Here is a 23,923-nt window from a genome sequence, read left to right as displayed (position 1 = left end):
GGAAGAGACCTTTTTTTTTTTACGAAAACTTCATAGAGCTGTGAATCTCACTTTTACCTGCATGCTTTTTTATTTTTTTTTTCTTTTATAGCTGTTCAAAAAATATGGACCAGTTTTCCAGATCTACTTTGGACTGAAGAAGGTGGTGGTCCTGGCAGGTTACAGGACAGTCAAACAGGCTCTGGTCAACCATGCTGAGGTGTTTGGAAACAGAGAAATCACTCCACTTTTCTACGATGTCAACCAAGGACACGGTAAGAAATACACTTTTTTATCCATTTATTTATTTTTCATCCTTATTTAAACAAGTCATCGTGTTTTGTTACCAGGCATAATATTTGCCAATGGAGACTCGTGGAAAGAAATGAGGCGTTTTGCTGTGACAACACTTGGGATGGGCAAGAGGATGAGTGAAGAGAAAATTATTGAGGAATGTCGCTGCCTGATCGAGGAATTTGAAAAGTTTGATGGTAACATTTTTTTTTTAAGGACTCATGTTTTTCTTTGTAATAGGACTTTAAAATCAAATAACACTTAATTTTGTGACAGTTTTAAGGAAATATTTGGGTAATAATATTAGCTGGGGTGCACATAGTCGGTGATGGAGGGCCTGCATGTTTTAGATGTTTCTCGTCTTCATCAAACCCTGATAGACATGGCTGCGTCATTAACGGACCTGTATGAAAGATTGAATGAATTGAACTGAAATTATGGCATTAACATGCCATTTGAATGGCATGTTCATTTAATGATCGTCTAAAAATATATGTTTTGTAATAAGCGCCTACGTGCTATTTCAGACTGATATCATTTTAAACCCAATAACTTCTTGAACAATTCATGTCTAATCACTGCCGCTAAATTATTACCGCAGGTAAACCCTTCGACAACACCAACGTGATTAATTATGCTGCATCAAATATTATATCAGCTCGGATTTTTGGGAAGAGATTTGAATACCAAGATCCTGTATTCCAAGCTATGGTGGAAAGAACTAATGAGAATATTCACCTGACTGGATCAGCTTCCATCCAGGTAGGACACAATTATTTAACTACTGCAATTAAAGTGATTTTCTTTTCACTTGATTAATAATTGCCTGAATGTGATATTCTTATTTTCTGTACTGCTTTTAGAGTGACTGATTTGATTGCTCATGTTTCCAGTCAGTGAGATAATATGACATGAAGGGTATGAATGGAAACCCGAGTACATTTAATCATTTCTAAGCGTACCAAAATGTGTGGTTAGCACGCACTGTGAAAAAGACTGCAACAACCTTGTACATTTCATAAACTTTATCTATAAATGACACAGATGATATAAAAAATGATTGAAAAGAGCTCACATATTATAGTCAGGTATTAGAATTGAATGTTGTTTTTTTTCTCTTGACAGTTAGCAGCCTATAAAATCTTGTCTTGTCTTTAGAAACTATCTGTTGGAGATCAGCTGCAACTCCTTGTCAGTTACCAGTGATCTTGCATTATTCCTGATTTGTGTTTGAACATTTTCAGATATACAACTTATTTCCTTTCCTGGGCCCCTTCCTTAAAGTCAGGAGCAATTTGATGAAAAATGTGGAAGATAGCCTGAGGGATGTACGGAAGATTATCGCAGATCTGAAGGAGACACTGGAGCCTGAGATATGCAGAGGCTTTGTAGATGCATTTCTCATCCGTAAGCAAAGTCTGGAGGTGAGGAATCAGACTTGTTCGGCAAGTGAATCCATAATTGTAAATGCTGAACTATGAGCAAATTCCTTTATTCTTTGTGTCATCAGGAGGGTGAAATCACCAGTTCATACTACCATGATGACAATCTGCTCTACAGTGTACTGAATTTGTTTGCAGCTGGAACCGACACCACCGCGACCACACTGAAGTGGTGTTTGCTCTTCATGGCCAGACACCCAGAGGTTCAAGGTGAAGACAGACCTCCCCAGTTTGACTTTCTGTATTTTTCGCACTATGTGGCACATTTCAAATCCTCAATTTTTCTTAAAAATCAGCCGTGGGCCCTTTAATCCGGGGCGCCTTATTTACTAATTTTGTCGTGCTTGCTGACATCAAACCCGTTTTATGTGGTACACTGCGCTCAAAAAACTGTCAAAATCTTTTAGTGCGACCTTGGTAGCAACGAAGCCGCTCGCCTTGATTGATTGTCGGACCGGTCAACTGCACATTAAAGTGTGTCCTTGGTTGGATACGGGTCAGACAACGTTGGATAACTAATTATGTAGTGCTAACATGCAACCATCATCCAACATCTAGTCTATGCTAACTTACTGTAATTAGACGTCAAGCCAACGTTGGGTTTTTAGCATAAACCCAATTTTCAAATCTGTATCATAATCCAATTATAATCAAATGTTTGAATACAATGTTGTTCCAACCTCATACTAATTTCAGGTGTCCGCTTTTGCTGGCAACGATGAACCAATGAGAGAACAGGACGTAGTACAACGCTTACCTCCACCACTTTTTATTTGTGGATTCTTGGAAGACGAATGATTTCAAATATGAAAATATTTTTTTGTATTAGTTACAAGTGAACGATATTCTGAGTTATTGTGAACGAGTTTAATAAAGTTCCAATTACCAGACTGTTTTGTTTCACTTTATGTGTTTTGTCATGCGTCTTATAACCCGGTGCATCTTATTCATGAAGATTGACCCGTTCATTGATATTGCCCCTTATAATGCGGTGCGCCTTAAAATACGGTTGTTTTCAGTGCTTGGATATAAGAAAAGCATTTGAATATAATCACATGTTTTTTCATGTTGAATTTGAATCTGCGTGCAGACCGGGTTGTGGAGGAGTTGAACAGGGTGGTTGGAAGTCGTCAGGTTCGAATAGAGGACAGAAAGAACCTGCCATACACTGATGCCGTTATCCATGAGTCACAAAGATTCGCCAACATTGCCCCAATGGCCATTCCTCACAAAACAAGCAAAGATGTGACCTTTCAGGGCTACTTCATCAAAGAGGTTGGCCGCCCACATTAAATCCATGAATCCACTTCTCCACAAATATGATTCTTTTGTTGTTGAATTTGAATATCATCATCTTCTATTACGTTGTCTTCTTCCACCTGCAGGGAACTACTATCATCCCACTTCTTACATCAGTCCTGTATGATGAGAGTGAATGGGAGAACCCTCATACTTTCAACCCTTCTCATTTCCTTGATGAGGAGGGTAAATTTATCAGGAGAGACGCCTTGATGCCCTTTTCCGCAGGTACTTTGCTAGATTATTTTCCTTAGCATGGCATAATGCTTAAACATGTTTCATCTTTAACTTTTTAAAATAATTTTTCTCTCAGGTCGCAGGGTTTGCCTCGGAGAAGGTCTGGCCAGAATGGAACTCTTTCTTTTCTTCACTTCTCTCCTTCAGCACTTCCGTTTCACCCCCCCACCTGGAGTTTCAGAAGATGAACTGGATCTGTCACCTGTTGTGGGCTTCACCCTCTCTCCTCTGCCTCAGAATCTGTGCGCTGTCAGTTGTCAGTAAAGAAGACAGCTTAATGTCATGGCAAATGTGTGGGAGAGAATTTAGTATCTAATTGTTTTTAGTGTTATTGTATTGACAATTTTCTTGCAAAGACAAATAAAACCATTGCATGCATGATGTAACACATGAATAACAGCTCTATTCTCTAGGAATCTTGTTTAAGTCACTGTTTTGGGAGAAAATCACTTAAAGAGGCTCGAGAGTGGTCGGCTGCGCAAAAATGAATCACACACACACTCGCTTTAGTGATAATATATATGAATACATTTATTAGCCAGCAGTGGACATAGAAAGAGTCACACACAATTGCTCTTTTGCTAGGATAACTCTGTGTCAAGTTATCCCCCGCAAATGGCAAAGCAACGGACAATTACACAGGGCTAGGCGATGATAACTCTTACCTCGACACAGAAGGACTGGAGAGCCGGACAGTCCTGGCAGAGTAGCCAAAAACCCGCTGGGTGTCGTGCACTAGACCCGCAGCTGACTCTGACTCGAACTTCCGGCTGTCTCGTCTTTATACCTTTTACTCAACATCTTGCGGAGGGGGGGGAAAGGGCCTGTTCACCCCTCACCCGCAAGCTTCTCAAAATAAGACCTCGGTTCACACGGGAGCTCAGTCCCGTGTGAACTAGCGCCTCTCTCACTGTTACGTTTGTTGTAATAAACAGCAGGTGCAGACTGTGTTTTGGGAATTCAGGGCATTTCAGGACACAAAACATATTTTTTCTCCCTTCAGTCACACATGCCTTAAGAAACCCACGGGGTCAAATTTGACCACCAGTGTTTGCTGATGGTTGTGGCTAAAAAGAGGCTCTGGGTGGCTCCCAAATTGGTCACCTAGCGGCTTGACCTTTTTTCTCTCCATTCCTGTTTTGAGAGTTTGTGTTCACAACATCCTCCAGGACCATCAACTACTTGTAGTTATCATGACTGACCTAAAAGCAACAACCAGAGCCGCTATGTTTCTAAATATATTTAAGAATTCCATAGCAAAAAAACATGTGCAAAATTTTTGTCCAGTACATAATGATTCACATATTTTTATAACATTTTGAATAAAATTGTTTTTCACAATTCAACCTGTGATTATTGATTAACCTGAAGTCTCGCCATGAACTTATCCAACAGCTCTGCTCCCTGTGAAGCATGTGGGGACTTTGTGTAGCGAGCAGGAACACATTTGATTGGTTGTTTTTAGTATGATGAAGAAACGTTGGAACACTATCCTCTGTAGCATCCACTGCAATCAGCTTTTTGCCTGTGACTATCAGCGTCGCTGCTCCCTCGTTGCAGCAGGGAGGAGACGACAGCAGAGGGAGCCATTTGATAACCATGGGTGACATGACTTGAACGCATCTAAGGATAAGGATAATCTTTATTGTCTCTCTTGAGAGAAATTTGTCTTGGACAAACTAGAGACTCCAGGCACCACATATATAACAAAAAACATATAAAATCACAATAAACAAAAACACATCGTCATATCCCCCCGCTCTTTGCATGCCCCCTCGCAATGTCCTGAAAAAACACCTCTACACAAAAAAATACCTTGCTACAGAACCATTATTGCACTTCCCTCTACACATATAGCAGCATAATCATTATTGCACATCCCTCTATTCATACAGCAGCAGAGCCGGATTAAATAAATGGACTACACTAGGCAGACTGTGATTTTTGGGTCCCCCTCCATCGATGTTATTTATGAATTGAAATCTTAAACTTACCAAAGTTACTAATAAAATTTAATTCACATTTTACATAGCATAGTCAAGTTGGTTCTTTGTATTCCAAAATAAGTCATGTGTTGTATATTAAACAGTCTGTCAGACTATTTTTTAGATTTTTATTATTTATACGTTATTACAACGCTCTATTAAATGCTATTAAATTATCCTTATCTTATCGATTGTGGGCATTTAGCAGAAAATCTTAATTAAATGTGTTGATTAAATTGAATAGTTAAATAAGAAGTCAAATCTACAAAGACCAATAAAATTTGCAGTAAGACAAAGTGTGCTGTAGTATGTTGTCTGTATGCGTATGCGTATGCGTATGCGTATGCGTATGCGTATGCGTATGCAGAGCTGTTTGGGAGAATTGCGAGGCCCTGTCTGAAATGGGTAGGGGGGCCTCTCGAAATTTTTGGGTTTTTTTGGGTCGGATCGGGTGTCTATATGCGCAATTTTAACTCTCCAATTTGCAAAATACTGGATACCTTCCCCTGCCTCATCATCATCTGGGCTTGCCTCGACGCGGGGCCCCATGGCTGCTTGAGACCCGGTCGGATCGGTGATTTTTGTAACAAATGTATCAAACAAGCCTTTCAGAGAGGCATTAAACTCTTCCATTTTCCTTCTTTTTTTTTCTTTTTTCATCCCCTGATGGAAATTTCCTGAATCTGTCTCGTTCTCTCGACATTGTGTGACAGTTTGTTCCAACTCCACCCGTCTTTGCCTTTGCGTTAATCCGGCTCTGTACAGCAGCACACGTTATTGCACATTCCGCCCTACACACACACACACACACACACACACACACACACACACACACACACACACACACACACACACACACACACACACATTCATCTACATCTACAGATGAATGTCCAAAAAGAGAATTCCGTCCTAGGCGGTTGCCCATATCGCCCAAATCAGGATCTGCATCTTTGTGAGGACTACTTTTTCCTCTTTGTCTTTTGGAATTCTCTGCAGTTGTAAAACCAGAAGCTCAGTCCGCAAATGAGAATTTCCTTTATTTCACAAACCAGTAGTGTGGAGAAACCTTATTGAGATTTGTTTTCTCAAGTGGAGTCAGGAAACTAAAAGATCATGTTGGAAGCTCTTCTACAGTCCTCATGTTCAGTCTCACTTCTTGGGGTCTTTGTTAGTCTGCTGGTCTTCTACCTTGTTTACTCCAGCTTCAGTTCCCCTGAAAGAAATGCCCCCCCAGGACCCAGACCTCTCCCTCTGCTGGGGAACCTGCTCCAGCTGGACCTGAAGAGGCTCGACCAAAGTCTTTTTCATGTGAGGATTGCATAGTTAACTTTTAACTTTTATCTATTAAACTTAATACTTTGTTTTATGCAAACTTCATACAGCTGTCAGCTTACTTTTTTCTGCATTATTTTTTTTTAGCTGTCCAAAAAATATGGACCAGTTTTCCAGATCTACTTTGGACTGAAGAAGGTGGTGGTCCTGGCAGGTTACAGGACAGTCAAACAGGCTCTGGTGAACCATGCTGAGGAGTTTGGAAACAGAGAAATCACTCCAGTTTTCTATGATTTCAACCAAGAACATGGTAAGAAATACACTGTTTTATCTATTTATGTATTTTTACTTATTTAAACAAGTCATCCTGTTTTCTTTCCAGGCATACTATTTGCCAACGGAGACTCGTGGAGAGAAATTAGGCGTTTTGCTGTGACAACACTTAGAGACTTTGGAATGGGCAAGAGGATGAGTGAAGAGAAAATTATTGAGGAATGTTGCTGCCTGATCGAGGAATTTGAGAAATTTGAAGGTAACGTTATATTTTCTGAAGCTGACGACTGGGCAATTTTAATAAATGAATTATCCAAGAAGTCAGAGATTCAATAGTGGGTCACTGACTGTATATCTCAAATGCAGAAATGGCAAAAACACACACAGTGGACACCAATTATAAATTCAAGACAATGGGTTGTTGTGTTTTCAAGTTTTTTTTTATATTGTGTAGCTGAATAAATGGAAAAAGTTTGTTTTTTCATTTTAAACTTCAATGAAACCTTTATTAACTGATTGTTCACAGATACATGTATACATTTTTAATTGCCATATGCATCTTTAGCTTATTTAAAAAGATATTTGACCATTTAACATCAATTTAACGTAAATTCATAGGGCAGCATTGATCCAGTGTTTGTTGATACTGTGTGTGTGTGTGTGTGTGTGTGTATATGTGTATATATATATATATATATATATATATATATATATATATATATATATATGACAATAAACATCACATTCACAAGACTAAGTGCTATTTTGTCAGACTGATATCATTTTAAATCCAACGACTTCTCGGAAAAATTAATGTCTAATCACGGCCGCTAAAATATTACCGCAGGTAAACCCTTCGACAACACCAAGGCGATTAATTATGCTGCATCAAATATTATATCAGCTCTGATGTTTGGGAAGAGATTTGAATACCAAGATCCTGTATTCCAAGCTATGGTGGAAAGAGATAATGAGACTATTCACCTGACTGGATCAGCTTCCATCCAGGTAGGACACAATTATTTTACTACTGCAATTAAAGTGACTTTTATTTACACCCTAAAGAAGTTTAACCAAGTCACCTGAAACCTTTTGAATTCTTTAGCATTTTGTGTAACTTACTCAGTTAATGAAATGTCAATCAAGTGTAAGTGTGTGCACTAGCGTATTATCAAGGTTTGATCTTGAAAAGAGAAGGTTACAAAACTGTTACACAGAGATCGACTGTATTCACAAGGATGATATTCAAAACCAATTCAGAAACATTTAAAAATTGTTTACTTCTTCTTGCTTCATGATAATTTTTATGGAGCAGGACGTCAGAGTGATTTCCACCTCCAACTGTTCATCTGAACAACATTTTTTGTTTTTTACGCCTTCAAGGACAAAGGCTTAACACACACAGCAAATGGTTTCAGAAAAATACAGTTGTGTTTAGTAATTGACAACTCAACATTGTGATTGTTCCAATAAAAAATGTTCATTCAATATATACAATGACATTCTTTTACATCCAATAACTCTTATGTTCAGAGGAATGTGCTGAGATTCCTCCAAGCGACTGCATGAGCCCCATCAAAGGTACAAGGAAGTTTAGTAGTGGGTTCCTTTTTCCTGCAAAATGGAGCCACGAGACCAGTTGACCAGTGTGTCATGCACAGATATGTAATATATGTGATCTTTTTACTTTATGAATAATTGCTTGAATGTGATATTCTTGTTTTCTGTACTGCTTTTATCTTGTCTCCTGTCCACTCAGTGACTGATTTGATTGCTCATGTTTCCAGTCAGTGAGATGATATGACATGAAGGGTATGAATGGAAACCTGAGTACATTTAATCTATAAAATCTTGTCTTGTGTTTAGAAACTATCTGTTGGAGATCAGCTGCAACTCCTTGTCAGTTACCAGTGATCTTGCATTATTCCTGATTTGTGTTTGAACATTTTCAGATATACAACTTATTTCCTTGCCTGGGCCCCTTCCTTAAAGTCAGGAGCAATTTGATGAAAAATGTGGAAGATGGCAAGAGGGATCTACGGAAGATTATCGCAGATCTGAAGGAGACACTGGAGCCTGAGATATGCAGAGGCTTTGTAGATGCATTTCTCATCCGTAAGCAAAGTCTGGAGGTGAGGAATCAGACTTGTTCGGCAAGTGAATCTGTGATTGTAAATGCTGAACTATGAGCAAATTCCTTTATTCTTTGTGTCATCAGGAGGGTGAAATCACCAGTTCATACTACCATGATGACAATCTGCTCTACAGTGTACTGAATTTGTTTGCAGCTGGAACCGACACCACCGCGACCACACTGAAGTGGTGTTTGCTCTTCATGGCCAGACACCCAGAGGTTCAAGGTGAAGAAAGACCTCCCCAGTTTGATTTATTTTTCAGTGCTTGGATATAAGAAAAACATTTGAACATAATCACGATGTTTTCAATCTGCGTGCAGACCGGGTTGTGGAGGAGTTGAACAGGGTGGTTGGAAGTCGTCAGGTTAGAATAGAGGACAGAAAGAACCTGCCATACACTGATGCCGTTATCCATGAGTCACAAAGACTCGCCAACATTGCCCCAATGGCCATTCCTCACAAAACAAGCAAAGATGTGACCTTTCAGGGCTACTTCATCAAAGAGGTTGGCTGCTCACATTAAATCCATGAATCCACTTCTCCACAAATATGATTCTTTTGTTGTTGAATTTGAATATCATCATCTTCTATTACGTTGTCTTTTTCCACCTGCAGGGAACTACTATCATCCCACTTCTTACATCAGTCCTGTATGATGAGAGTGAATGGGAGAACCCTCATACTTTCAACCCTTCTCATTTCCTTGATGAGGAGGGTAAATTTATCAGGAGAGACGCCTTGATGCCCTTTTCTGCAGGTACTTTGCTAGATTATTTTCCTTTGCATGGCATAATGCTTAAACATGTTTCATCTTTAACTTTTTAAAATTATTTTTCTCTCAGGTCGCAGGGTTTGCCTCGGAGAAGGTCTGGCCAGAATGGAGCTCTTTCTTTTCTTCACTTCTCTCCTTCAGCACTTCCGTTTCACCCCCCCACCTGGAGTTTCAGAAGATGAACTGGATCTGTCACCTGTTGTGGGCTTCACCCTCTCTCCTCTGCCTCAGAATCTGTGCGCTGTCAGATGTCACTGAGGGACATAGAGTGTCTTAAGCTTGATCATTTGTTGTTTTTTTATGCTGTTGTGTAAGTGGGAAATTCAACTTCATCCACGGACTTGCTGCTTATTTAATTATGATTGGTACGGTATGTTACACTGATGTGTAGAACGACTTTAACAAGCAGCACCTAAAATGTTTATCTTTTAAGGGTCTACTGGAAATAGCTGCGACAGGGATCCCAATGTCGCCTTATTTGTGTCCGTGAATGTCCTGGAAACTAATCTCATTATATCCAAGCCTGTTCTTCTCATCTCTTTTATATAGATATATCCGTATATTTTTGTAATCATTAGATTTTCATTCTCTGCAATAACAACAGTAATTTGTGCCTTGAGCTACTGCTGCATATTTATTGGCGTTTACCTTTCTGAATGTAAAATCCAGAAGTATTGAAATTAATCCACTTTTTATATTGTTTTTGGTTAGACCGGTTATCTGTGATGTGAACCATTACTTCCCACACAGCACTGGCACATCTTGTACACAGCACATCTTGTACTTGATGTGGCTTGATGGTTGGTGCTGAGTGGAGGCGCTGCTGGTAGCAGAAAGAATGTGGATTGGTTAACTTTTACCTCAGAAGCTGAGTGTGTCACTCCCCACTGAGTAAGAGCTTGGTTAATAGGTTAACATTTTTCATCAGCTGATTGTAAGTGGAGACAAATGGGTTCATAAATATATGGATTTGTTTCATTTTTCTGGTCTTAATTTATTAAAATTGCTTTGAAAAAACCAGAAGAAACATTTTTTTCATGTTGCTTCATTTTGATTGTACACTTAGAATAGTGGCAAATGCTCCTTTTATCACCTGCTCTCCTTTTCACTTGGGGGGCATTTTCTGGAGGACTTTTTGTTTATGACATTCATGTTCTCTACAGGAGTTGTGTAACGCTTCCAGGTGAGTCTAGGATCACATTCACATTCCAAGAGTGGAGCAGACCAAGTATTTAAGACATGGATGTATTGTTTTTCCTCATTAAGGCTCAGTTTTTGACATTCTTCTCTGGTCTTCTCCGTGTTGTCGATCATATTTGGACAAAAGCAGAACAGGAAAATGACACCTGCAATCTCATAGGCAAATGTACAGTAAATCTTTAAAGCTATCTAATTATGGAATCATTTTAAAAAACAATTTAATTGAATGACAACAAATGGGATTAGTATTAAATGTAGGAAATTATGTTATTTGAATAGTTTTGGAACCATAAGCAGCACTCCACTCTGAGACATGTCCAAATCAGCATTGTGTCTTCTTCACACAGACACTATCAGATGTCATCAGGTTGGTATCTGAGGTGTCCTGAGTTCAGATTACCTCATCACGAGTCATGACCCATGAGTCCAGTAAGCCACAGTACATCCAAGTTAGCGCTGCAGCCCCTTCGCGCCGCAGCTGTCCAACCTGGGGAGTGTGTGAGGAGGGGTGATACGGGGGGAGCCGGGGAAGGCGATGAAGAATTGAGGGAAGTGTATTTATCATTGTGTGTTTGTGTGAGTGGTAAATCTGTGAACTATGCCCCAGATCTACTCCTCAGCCATTGTCCTTGATGTTATCAGATGGCACGAGTTCTGATACAGGTCCACAGATGTCCTGAGGGGAGGGGAAGGGGGTGGGCAGAGCGTCTTGTCTTCATACCTCCAGGGAGATTGTGACTAGACCAGCCCATAGACACATGCACGTCCATCGACCGCTGCTGCCTACTGGCGCTGACGAGCCGTGGGGCCGCCATCTTGGTGCGGTCACCCACTCCACTCAGTGTCATTTGTCCGGCTGGCGTTATGTGTCAGCGCATTTTATCAGTCATAACTCGCAGAATACAAAAATGATTTTCACGTTTTTTTTTTTTTGCAAACGTCATACATCTAGGCATGATACCGGATATGGATATATATATGGATATATATATGTATATATATATATATATATATATATATATATATATATATATATATATATATATATATATATATGTATATGTATATATATATGTATATATATATGTATATGTATATATATATGTATATATATATGTATATATATATGTATATATATATATATATATATATATATATATAATACACACACATGCATGTAAAAACACGAATATGATAGAGAAGCAGATTTTGTAAAACTCAGCTATTTTAATAATATGAAGAAACTATATATATATATATATACATATATATATATATATACATATACATATATATACATATATATATATATATATATATATATATATATATATATATATATATATATATATTTCCACAAACCATATTTCCACATATGCTAAAAGCCCTGAAAGAGCTTCTTTCTCATGCTCCCTTTCTGCAGGTCGAGAGGTGAGTTTGGCAATGTGGTGGAGCCTTACTTTTGGAAACATTGACACGCCCAATGACCACAAGTTGGAAAAGTGGTTGTCGATGCCAAACTGTGTTTCCTCAAAGTGTTCCCCAACCTGGAAAACATCCTCCGTTCCAATCTCCTCCCGGACAATGTGAGCGACTGTTGATGTCTTTGGAGCTTGCCTTGCTGAAGCTTGCCGAATCACCCTCTCTGCAGCTCTCAGCACCTTCACTGTGTCTTGTGATGGAATCACTAGGACACCGTTATTTTTCAGGGCCAGAAGGTGGTAGCTTTCATCAAATGAAGATGGTACAGCATCTCTGACCAAGCTTGCACGGCACACATCGCTTTCACAGAATCTGCCTGACCCTGCGATGTAGACCAGAGCATTTTCCACCAGACCACCAAACCGAGTGGGCAGATAGCTGTGGTCCCTCACACGTCCGAAATGTTGGTGAATAGAGATTGGTGCTCTAAAGCAGTTTCAGCAGAGGACATCTCTACAGCAGACAGGGACACAGTGTTTTCTTGGGCTGCCACATTGCCTGTCTCACTAGGTGAGACACCACAGCGAACCATCAGATGGTGGAAGATGGCCTGGAACTGTCGTGCAGATGGATTGTTATTCCAGCCAACTTGTATAAAAAACAGGAATAGGCTCTGCGGTGCTCTAGCATCTTCAATACTGTTCTGTCTTATGCTGTCGTATGTGGAGGATGACCGCTCCAAGATGGTGGCCGTATTTCTCGCACCCCAGCGGTCGATGAGGCGTCTATGTATATATGTCTATGGACTGGCCTGCCAAGCCGCTATGTCAGGGTCAGATTGTAGAATCAACAATTGCATTTGGGTCAGGCAGGCTCCAGTAATTTTCCGTCTGCCTTAAGTCTCTGATTCATCAATGGCGACTCCAAACAGACGAATTTGTGGTCAATTCCCGCCAGGCCGAGTTTCCAACTTTTCCAAGGTCTTTTCCATCCTGCCAATGAGTTCCAAAACCGCAGCTAGCCTGCGATTATGTTCAAATAATCGCATCCAGCTTGCGATTTCACTCCCCCAACGTTTGAGTCTGAGTGTTGTTCGCACAGCTTATCCCTTCAGCCACGTCAGGCAGCTCTAAGAGGGTCAGAATAGATGTCAACAATTTCCGAATTTGTCCATATGCCAGGTAACCGCCAGCTCCAAAAAGCAGAAATCCTGTTATCAGAAATCCAATTATGAAGGCATATTCAACATCCTCGACCGACAGTATGGACAGACACACGATCCTCCACGTCTTTTGGTATCCAGCAGCAAACTTTGCCCTGTCTTCTAGTCGAGAAAATTTGGTCAATTGCACTGAGAGACCAGCTAACCAATTCCATGATTGTAGAAAGTTTCGGAAAAGAGAGGCTCCAAAAGAGTGACAAGACAGAACATATATATATATATATATACATATATATATATATATATATATATATATATAAATATATATATATATATATATATATATATATATATATATATATATATATATACACACATATATATACACATATATATATATATATATATATATATATATATATATTTTTTTTTTTTTTAATACCAGGATGTTTTTGTGCACCATTCTTTTTGTCCATGAAGCCCTTGTTCTCTGCTCAACGCATCATTTACCACAAAAATACAGTACACCTTGTACTTGATGTTGATGTTGATATTTTTAAAAGGAGGCTCAAGACACACCTTTTTAGTTTGGCTTTTATCTGATCTCATTTACCTAGTCTTTTTAGCTATGTATTGTGTCTACTTCTTTAGCTCTTTTATTATCTTTAAAACTTTAATCCATTTTAGTGACTTTTTACTTTATGTTATTTATTATTCATCTTAAGTTTTATATAGATTTCTCTAAAATTTTACACTTTTAGGCATTTCTTACTTTCTTTTAATCTTTTAGTTTTTAGCTCCAGCGTTTCCTCAGGGGGGTCGTCCACACTGGGAGGTGTGCCTGCTCCGCCCATGGGGGTGTCGTCATGGGGATCCCTCGGGCCTGGGTAGCTGGGGGTGGGACTCCACCTTCTGTGTGGGGTCTGCCCCAGTCTGTCCGGGTTGGGGGGGTCTCTGTGGCGATGCTCCTTGTGGTCGTGGTTGGTGGAGCCTCTCAGTGTGGACGGCCACCCATAGGTAGTGTTTTCCTCACCTGGATCGTTAGTGCTAAGCCATGTCACCAGTCCACTTACTGTGTGTGTGTGTGTGTGTGTGTGTGTGTGTGTGTGTGTGTGTGTGTGTGGGCGTGTGAGTGTGTGCACATGTATATGAGTGTGAGTGAGTGTGTGTGTACGCGTGGGGGGTGGGGGGCGGGGTCGTATGGAATGTTTTAAATTGTGTTTTTTTTTTATTGTTATTTTATTCTGCATGTAAAGCACCATGTGTTGCATTTTATATTGTATGATTTGGTGCTATACAAATAAATAAAGTTTAAAGTTTAAAGTGATGTGACTTTGATAGTTGACATTGGATGGAGGCCCTGGAATGTGGCTGAGTGCACGAGTCCAAGTTTTACGTCAGAAGCTCACATGAAATGCACAAATGCATTACCAGACCTTATTGGAAGGTAAACTGATACAAAATTTACAGGACGGTCTTCCACACATACATCATGATTTTATTTTATTCAGTCACTTCATACATTACGGACAAACTACAACATTAGTAGGGAAGTATTGTAGTCTAATTAATTCATCAATGTAAATATAGTCTGAAAATGGTCTTAGGTTAAAAATAAAAGGAAAGGAAAAAAAGCTACATAATATGCTATTCTTAAAAACCAGTGTGTGTTTTTGAATGACAATGTTATTGTCTTCATAGAAGAAGCTCATCAAAGCCCTTATGATCCCAAACATTGTATGGACTCTGAAGTACTCTAAGGTCCTTCCACTTTGATACTATTAACCTGCTGATCCTGTGAAGTGTGGTTTGAATTAATCACCCGCTGCGTTGGCACACTGCAGTCCTGGAAAATTCTCGCTGAACAGCTGCTTGAAAAATCTGAGCTTTTACTCTCTGGTGTTTTGAAAGTCTGACTGTATGTAGAGACGTATGATTGTGTGTAAGGCGACATAAGTGTTGGACTGGTTTGCTGCTGGTATGCAGCTGCATATGGTTGGGTTTGAGGCGTAGTGTGAGTGAGGGGAAGGGTGTCTGCGTTGCTACATGGAGGGAATCCATTCATATTTGTAGGACTCAGCTCAGGAAGTTTAAAGGCATCCACATTTTCTAAACTTTCTAAAGAGTTATAGCTCGGCTGTGATTGGCTGCATTGACTGTATGTCCCTTGACTAAAACTGAAGGTGTCTTGGCTAAACGAGGTAGGGGCAGAGGCTGCTGGCAAAGAAGGTGATGGAGTTTTGTTAAGTGGCTGTTGAACATTGCTGCAACGCCCCATTTTGGAGCCAAAAGTTTGTAGAGTGCTGAGGATCTGCCTCTGAATCTGTGTCTGCTGCGACTGCTCCCTTTCCAGACGGCACTGCTGCTCCACAAGCATCTTCACTGCTTGGCTGAGGCTGCGCACCTCGGAGCTCAGTGTCTGGATCTGGTCCTGTAAAGCCCCTCTCCCTCCCGTGTCCTGGGGTATCTGCTGTGGGCTTGGATTACGCTCACTACAGGTGGCACCCTGACCCACAGGGGTGTGCAGGCGAAGCATTATGGCCCCAGGAGGTGAGGATGTCATAGGTGCTAGTGAACGGTTAGGAAGACGAATACCAACACGAGGAGGTGGGTGAAGGGTACGGATACTTTGTCCTGGTCTTTGTGTGGGGAAACGCCGAGAAGAGCTGTCAGCTGCAGGCTGGCCCTCAATAACAGTCTGCAACATGGGAAACATTTGATTAATGTTGTGATCTTAGTTAACCCTACTTAGTTAACCCCTAAAAAATAATGCGTTACAGGGAGCTAACATGATTATTTTATCTCAACCACATAATCAAGCAAGCACCTATGGCCCTTTTCCACTAGCACCTACTCGGCTCTACTCATCTCAGCTCGGCTCGACTCAACTTGGCCTGGTTTCTTTTACATAACAATTCAACACCTGGAGCAGAAGTAGGCGAGGTCGGAGCGAAGCTGCTGTGACTAGTTGATTGTGTGATCTAAACGAAGAAGACAACACTAAAGATGTAGAACCTGGAGGAGATGATAAATGTGCTGCTGGGTCTGTGGCTTCTGTTCGACATCAAGTTAAAAAAAAAAAATGAGAGTGAGAGAAGCTTCAAGCGGCGACTGCGAGCAGCTATGAAATGACAAAGCTCCTGGTGGATCTTGTCGTTCCTTATCACCCGTCTAGATCCCTTTTTAATTCTTTCCTCAGCCACCAGGTTTATGAACATCTACACCTCAGAGTTGGACCACCAAACAGACTTTTGCGCTGCCATTGCCTGTCGAACATTAGAACGTTGGCAGAGTAATTACAAAAAAAGTGTCTACTTGGCACGGGTAGACCCCTAGTGGGAAAGCGCCAAACCGAGTGGAGGCGAGCCGAGTCGGAGTGAGTAGGTACTAGTGTAAAAGTGCCCTTAGTCTCCACTGTGCTTCAATTATAATTATTGATATGCTGCTGACACTTTTAATCACGATGCAATGCAATTACCCCAAGATATCTCAAGAACTACAGGAAATAGTGTGAAAAAGAAGTACTGCTTTGAATGCCACTTGAGGCTGGCAGGTTTCTCACCTTTTCTGTGGTCAGATCATAGGTTTCTGGCTGCTGTCCTGGAGCGTTTCTTAAATCTGAACTTTGGACACCCATATGATCCTTCCTCAATGATGGTGGCATCTGATGGAAAGACTATTGTAAAACAAAGGGACGATAAAAACAACATATGAATCATTTTAACAAACCACAGTCTTAAGATATTAAGTTACACATTTAAAAAATAAAAATTGGTAGAACACAAGAGTATTTCTGTTCACCTTTGTCCTGTGTGATAGTGCTTTATCCAAAAGTCTTTTCCGAAATGCCAACATTGAACTGGTTGCAGGAGAGGGAGTGACTCTTCTTCTCACTAATGCACCAGAATTTGTTAATGCAGAAGACACAGCACCCGTCTCTGCCCTTGTTACGGTGGACGGGGGATGTCTTTGCTGGTTGCGTTGCGCGAGGGACGTGACACTGACAATCTTGATGTTTTCTTCCGTATTTCTCTCACGTTGCTGCTCTGGTCTGCTGCTTCCACTGGGCTCCCCAGGCCCAGAGGGATTAGCACCAGTCTCCAAATTTGTAGAAGTCTGCTTGACAACATCTGCACCATGTGGAAAGCTCGTACGGTGGGATGTTTCCCGTATTAGGTTTCGGAGACGAACGTTGCTCCAGCTCTCCTGTAAGGCCCCAGTTTGAGCTGGCACCTGTCCTGTTAATGCGCTGCCTCCAGCTTCAGCAGGTCTGACCCTCCCTGGGGGCCCACCCTGGAACTCCCTCAGGTAAAGGTAGATGGCCTGAGCAGAAACTTTAATGTTCTCCAGCTCCAGTACACCTTTGATCTTACGGAAACTAAGACCAGCCTTACGCAGCTCCACCACTTTTTGCTTGGCAGCATCATTCAGCCGACCCATGGTGTCTCACTCCTGAGGAACCCTGTGAGTTTGGTTGCTAATCTCTGGAAGATTGATAAAAAAAAAACTGTTACTTATGTGTGAATCTGTTTCAGTCACCTGAAGTCCTGTCAGAAACACTGGTTAACTAATGAAATACTGATTGACTGCAAAGTCTCTGTTTCTTGAATTAGATCATTTTTCCCAATCTGTAGTGTGTTTATTTTAAGTATAAAAATGTATCACTTCTATAAAAATGTACAATCGTTTAACTAAATTGTTTAATAGCATCAACAGTCACACGATACCCTGCAAAACCTGTAATTACATATTTTTAATGTTTACCAATCTCTTGATAAATTGACATTTAATTCAGATTGAGTGAATATAAAAATCATTACATTTAAACCCAATTTTCTTGCCTCATGAAAACGTTTATTGATGTAGGATCAATGGATCCTGGTGCAGGTTATGAATGGGTCATTTTTAAGGGATCATAAGAAAAAAAAGTTTAATGTTGCATTTTCAACACAGACTACTATAAAGCCACGGTGATTGTTGAAGCATAGATTTCATAGCAAAATGGGAAGCCAGGATTATGTAAATACCAGTTCATAAAAGTATTATTAAGTTTATTAGATGCAATATTAAAATGGATTTCCAAATGGCAATTTTATATGGAATATAAAGTTGTGCCTATTTTCAACACATCACCATGTTTATGACTTGTATTCACAAACGGACAGCTAGCCTAAGCAATACGTCCAAATATCCTCACCAAGTTGGATGAAAGGCGCTGTAATAAGCGTAATCCAGGAATTGTTGAACCTATTTTCCATGTGATGTCAACAAATAGATGTTACCTGACACAACAGCAACAGCCGTAAGAAAAGACAGGAGGGAATGTCCACTTTGATTCAGACCTTTCATGAAGACATCTGCCTTTTTTACATAATTACTTTGCAGTCATATAACAACAACTTACAATTAAATCGTAAACAGTGTTAAAAAATCTAACCAAAAACATAAAAACAAACGAGTCGTAAGAATGGGTCGTAAGTGGCGCGCAGGAAGCTACGTCACTTCCGTCGTCGTCATCATCCAGCGACGTTCTCCCAAACCGCGAGTGGTTGAAGCGCCTGCTCTCAAAATGTGAGTTTATCGTGTTATTTGAGGGGAAATATTTACGTTTTCTGGCCATTATATGTTTAGTAATTAATTATCCAAACGGGGAGAAGATTATTGTTCCATTCACGAGGTAGAAACGGCAATATATTTACCTACTGCACCGCAATGGTTCGCCTCTTGTTTTCTTGAATGAAACAACGACACAAAACCGTCGCTGGTAATAAACTTCAAAATCTGTTAGTTATTCAAAATTGTGAAAGAACATTTTGTTCATCATTCCAACAATATCTAAGTAATATTCAGGACTCGAATTATTCTATTCATCCAATAGTATTGGTAAAAATATAATTAAGGCCGCTGGTTTTCAGATTGTCCCTCAAGACAATAACTTGGTTTAATTTATCAAGTACTCTCTGATAATTGCAGTTCAGTTGTGTCCTTTTTATTTTGTTACAAACATTAATCGAATAAAATTCTTATGCTACAAAACAGTCTTAAACTAGTCTGAGGTTAGAAAGTTCAAGCAAAATACCATTTAAACGGAAGTCGTCACCTTTTCTGGCCAATCAACCATCGTTACAGTTTGTTAAACCCTGAGATTGGGGTGTGGGGATTTATTTGCAATGAACAACACTGATTTACATGAATGAACACAATAAACTGAGCTTGAACCAAATTATCCACAACTAACGAGTGGAAAAGCATTGCACAGGTCAGCGAGAATGAAGCAGCATATCTGACACACAAAGACTCAGTGAACACTTCAGAAAATTGTCATTCAGATGTGACTTCAGTCAGCCGTCTTCCAGAGATTTGACGATAGAACTGGCTCTGTACCGTGTCTGGTACCGTGCATGTGTGGAAAAAAAGAAGAAACCGCTTGCAAAAATATTAGGCTAAGACCCAGTCACAATTAAAAGTAGGAATGAGTCCTTGCAGAATATGGGTGTGAAAATAAAGTAATGCTGTGTTAAATCTTGAATCAAACACTGGATGGCAGATGCGTGGATAACTTATACTGACATGCTGTAGAGACTTGCACCTTATTTTGTAATAACTTGGTTACACCATAAACTGAATTATAATGTTCCATCAAATAAAACATTTACCACTATATTCACTATAAAAGCAACTCAACATAGTGATAAGATAAGATAAGATATCCTTTATTTTCTCCCTCAGTGGGGAAACTTATTTTTGTTGGCAGCAGTACACTTAGCACACACATGCAGGCGAGGGATAAAAAGGCTAAAAAGTCAGAAATAAAAAATATATATAAAATATGTATAATCACAGAAATATGAACAGTATATACAGTTGGTTGAAAGAAGAAACAGTGCAAAAAAAGCAGGTGGAGTGTTGTGAGGTAGACTGGCAGATTGGCAGATATTGCACATCTTATATTATTGCACATATTATTGTCATATTATTGTCCACTGGCTACTGAGAGCAGGCCTTGTTGTACAGTCTGATGGCAGCGTGGAGGAAGGACCTGCGATGCCTCTCACTGGTGCATCGTGGGTGACGAAGCCGGTCACTGATGGAGCTCTCCAGGGCTCTGACAGTCTCATGAAGTCTCATGATATTCAATGTTTCCAACTTGTATTTATAGTTTTGTGTTTTCCTTTGACATTAGGGCACCATCACCCACAAAGAGGAAGGAGGATGAAAAAACAAAAGACAAAGGCAAAGAAAAGTCTTCTACCAAGGAAGGAGACAAAGATAGAGGGCGGGATAAAGTAAGGAAACGCCGGAGTGCTTCCTCTGGCACCAGCAGCAGCAGGTTTGTTTCCTGAGACATCTTTTTTAAGCTCTTAAGTTTGTGTTAAAATCTGTCAGCAGTGTTTCATTAAACAAATACATTTTCTCTTTGTTGAATTTAGATCTAGCTCTTCCTCTAGCAGCAGCTCTGGTTCCAGCTCAGGTTCTTCAAGTGGATCTAGTTCATCTGGTTCCAGCCGTTCCGGATCTTCTAGCTCCCGATCATCCTCTTCTTCCAGCTCCTCAGGTTCCCCCAGTCCCAGCCGGAGACGCCACGACAACCGCCGCCGCTCTCGTTCACCGTAAGCCTGCTTGTTAAATACACTGCAGCTTGAATATAATTGTATCTTGTGTTTTTATACTAAATTTAATTCTTACCAAATGTATTTATGGTTTTATGATTATGCAGCTCAAAAACACAGAAGCGGGGAGACGACAAGGAACGAAGGAAAAGAAGCCCCACCCCCAGGCCAACCAAGGTCCACTTAGGAAGGCTGACCAGGAATGTAACAAAAGTAAGCCGTGAAATGGCTATACTGTTTGGAAGATGAGAACAACCTCTTTCAGGAATTTTAGATTGTTTTTATTTGTATTTAATGTGTTTATGGTCTAGTAAGAAAAGTGGTCAAAACAGATGTGATGGAATCCATTGTTAACTGCTATATCTTGGTTTGACAGGAGCACATTCAGGAGATATTTTCCACTTATGGTAAAATCAAAGTGGTTGAGATGCCAATGGACAGGCTTCACCCACATCTGCCCAAGGGCCGTGCTTATGTTGAGTTTGAGACCCCAGATGAGGCTGAGAAAGCCCTCAAACACATGGATGGAGGTAAGAGAACATGGACCTGGATTGCAGGGATAATTTGAGCAGAACTGTATGTGTTCACACTAAATAACTGTCTTTTACTGTCTATTAAGGCCAGATTGATGGACAGGAAATCACTGCAGCTGCTGTATTGACTCAACGAGTGCGTCCGCCACCTCGTAGACTGTCTCCTCCTCCCCGCAGAATGCCCCCACCACCACCAATGTGGCGCCGCAGTCCACCACGCATGAGGAGAAGGTACAGTGTCTAAATTCCAATCGTCTTCACACAGTTTTGAATCCAATTTTTATATTGTGTAGTTTAGAACATTAAATTGTAATGCATGCACACTAAGCTCTTCCTTTTTGGCGTGTTAATGCAGGTCACGCTCGCCAAGGAGACGGTCCCCAGTGCGTCGCCGCTCCCGTTCCCGGTCTCCTGGTCGCAGGCGCCATCGCTCTCGTTCCAGTTCTAATTCGTCCAGATAGACAGATCTGCATTTAGATACCATGTGGTCTTACAACAGATAAGCTAAAATTGTTGCTGTCTGAGACTCAACAGACGTTAATCTGTTTAGTCAACTGTCTATATGGGAAGAGAAAAAGTGCTTTTCTTTTATTGTGCTTATTGATTATGAAAAACTTGTTTAGTTCTTTTGTCTGTTTTTCATCTAAGACCTGATAATTTTCACTTAAAATGTGATTTCTTTTTACTTTGTATTGGATTTTTAGACACTGAAAAATAAAAAAAACTAATGAAGATTCGCCATTTTGAATATTCCTCATTGTTAAGCTTTCTATCTTGTTTTAGTGTCCTGTTTTTTGCATTTGCTTTAACCCTATAAAGCCTGATGTATCATATTTGATGCATGCACTTCTGAGACTTCTCTACCACCCACATATCAAGACAAAAAGTTTTATATAATAATAAAATAAATATAAAACCAATCTATAAAAAAGGGAAACAAATGACCCAATGTTTTCTTAAAGATACAAACATTATTTAGAAACGTACTGTTTAGACAAAATTGCGAGGGTTTTTAATTTCAATATATAAACTAATAAAAATTAGGATTTTTCTGTTTTTTTTTTTTTTCTCCTCATGTCAGGCACTAAGGGGTTAATCGCTTGTGCATATGCTTGGATTAAAAACAAGGTTTGATGGCTAAACCAGTCCACCTGTATTAGCAGATTACTCTTATTATGCATGAAAAAAATTTACATTTAGAAGAAACATTCATCACCAGAAAGGACCCTTTCAATATATTGAAACGTTCAAAAAAAATATGATCAATTTATTATATAAAAATGGTCACAATTGCAGCTTACAATGCTCCATCACTGCTTTACACGGTCAGACAGAAATGCTCTCTGCTCAACAAAATAAGCAAAAATCTTTAGTCATCTCTGCTTCTCGATATCTGGGGTTATATAGGCAATGAATGATTGACCACATGTTAAAAGAAGATGTAGCAAACTTGTCAAAACAGACATTTTATATTGAAGCAGAGAAAGTTCATGCGAAACAAGTGTCGTTAGTAACAGCCGAGTATCTGAAATGTCCCAAATCTGCATGTAAATCCAGCTCATGTCCTGCCTCATCCGGCCCTTACAGGCAGACAGGTTTAGATTTTTGTACTAACAAAGTCATTAGAAACATTTTGCTAGAAGAATATTACCCTAACCCAATAAAAAGATGGTATATCCTAAAGGAATTTGAAGTGGAAAAGATTAGGAAAATAAGAAAAAATGATATTTCATTTCCACTTCCACTGAAAATAAAAGAGGTAAACTTCAAGATTTTAAATGAAATTTACCCAACAAACGAGTTTTTAAGATTCAAATTTAATTTTGAAATGAATAATTGTGTTTTTTGTGACAAGGGAAATTGAAACTTTGCAACATCTTTTCCTTCATTGTGATTCAGTGCAATATTTCTGGAGTGAGATGCAGAGCTGGCCACAGTCCAAGGACATTGAGCTACATTTGACAGTTTGTTATATTTGGTGTTTTTGCTGAAGACAAGAATTTGGACTTTGTCCTTAATAATTTGGTGTTATTGGGAAAGTTCTTCATTCACAAATGTAGATATTTTAAGTCCAAACCATGTTTGACCCATTGGAGAAATGAGCTAAAGCTCTTGAGTAAGTCCTTGAGTCTTGTTAAAGAAAATAAAGCCCTTAAACTATTTTCTTTACTTAAAAGATATGGTTTAATATGAGATGGCCCTTGTGAGTTATTTTTTTTATTTTTTTTAAATTTTATGATACTGATGTTGCTCAACCCAAAGCAAAAGTAATTCTGATATGACGTTTATGTGCCTTGTTTGTTTG

At 39.7% G+C, this 23,923-nt stretch overlaps 3 protein-coding genes across 3 annotated transcripts in view; 2 read left to right on the top strand and 1 right to left on the bottom strand.

Annotated features, from left to right (window-relative positions):
• LOC133422735 (cytochrome P450 2K1-like) overlaps positions 1 to 9,949 on the top strand; it is a 10,660-nt gene extending 711 nt beyond the window's left edge. Inside the window, 12 exon segments of the mRNA XM_061712805.1 lie at positions 92 to 254; positions 330 to 470; positions 875 to 1,035; positions 1,518 to 1,697; positions 6,374 to 6,821; positions 6,894 to 7,043; positions 7,632 to 7,792; positions 8,737 to 8,916; positions 9,003 to 9,144; positions 9,240 to 9,424; positions 9,535 to 9,676; positions 9,762 to 9,949. Of these exon segments, the coding sequence (XP_061568789.1) occupies positions 92 to 254; positions 330 to 470; positions 875 to 1,035; positions 1,518 to 1,697; positions 6,374 to 6,821; positions 6,894 to 7,043; positions 7,632 to 7,792; positions 8,737 to 8,916; positions 9,003 to 9,144; positions 9,240 to 9,424; positions 9,535 to 9,676; positions 9,762 to 9,949 (2,241 nt within the window).
• Positions 9,950 to 14,961: 5,012 nt separating this feature from the next.
• LOC133421903 (uncharacterized) lies at positions 14,962 to 18,774 on the bottom strand. Its single transcript, XM_061711701.1, has 4 exons — positions 18,673 to 18,774; positions 17,277 to 17,959; positions 17,038 to 17,151; positions 14,962 to 16,173 (listed from the first exon to the last, which is right to left on the bottom strand). Exons 2-4 carry the CDS (start codon positions 17,913 to 17,915, stop codon positions 15,232 to 15,234), a joined length of 1,695 nt encoding a protein of 564 aa, XP_061567685.1. The 5' UTR covers positions 17,916 to 17,959; positions 18,673 to 18,774; the 3' UTR covers positions 14,962 to 15,231.
• Positions 18,775 to 18,991: 217 nt separating this feature from the next.
• On the top strand, positions 18,992 to 22,352 carry rnps1 (RNA binding protein S1, serine-rich domain). Its single transcript, XM_061711673.1, has 7 exons — positions 18,992 to 19,046; positions 20,659 to 20,805; positions 20,906 to 21,085; positions 21,193 to 21,298; positions 21,462 to 21,615; positions 21,705 to 21,849; positions 21,974 to 22,352. Coding segments are annotated over exons 1-7 (840 nt in total). The 5' UTR covers positions 18,992 to 19,044; the 3' UTR covers positions 22,080 to 22,352.
• Positions 22,353 to 23,923: the final 1,571 nt, after the last annotated feature.

Source organism: Cololabis saira, chromosome 21 (genome assembly GCF_033807715.1).
Source record: "Cololabis saira isolate AMF1-May2022 chromosome 21, fColSai1.1, whole genome shotgun sequence".
In the NCBI taxonomy this organism is placed as follows: Eukaryota; Metazoa; Chordata; class Actinopteri; order Beloniformes; family Belonidae; genus Cololabis; species Cololabis saira.
Note: the sequence above shows the minus strand (reverse complement) of the source record. Positions and strands in the feature narration are given on the sequence as shown.

Bases quoted from the DNA above. Each gene is read 5' to 3' on its own strand.
- LOC133421903 (XM_061711701.1), bottom strand. From the start codon at position 17,915: ATGGGTCGGCTGAATGATGCTGCCAAGCAAAAAGTGGTGGAGCTGCGT. The intron at 17,152-17,276 runs GTGAACAGAAAT...GTTTTACAATAG, and splicing joins CACTATCACACAGGACAAAG to TCTTTCCATCAGATGCCACC. The intron at 16,174-17,037 runs GTGAGAAACCTG...CCCATGTTGCAG, and splicing joins ATGATCTGACCACAGAAAAG to ACTGTTATTGAGGGCCAGCC.
- rnps1 (XM_061711673.1), top strand. The intron at 20,806-20,905 runs GTTTGTTTCCTG...TGTTGAATTTAG, and splicing joins TCTGGCACCAGCAGCAGCAG to ATCTAGCTCTTCCTCTAGCA. The intron at 21,850-21,973 runs GTACAGTGTCTA...GTGTTAATGCAG, and splicing joins CCACCACGCATGAGGAGAAG to GTCACGCTCGCCAAGGAGAC.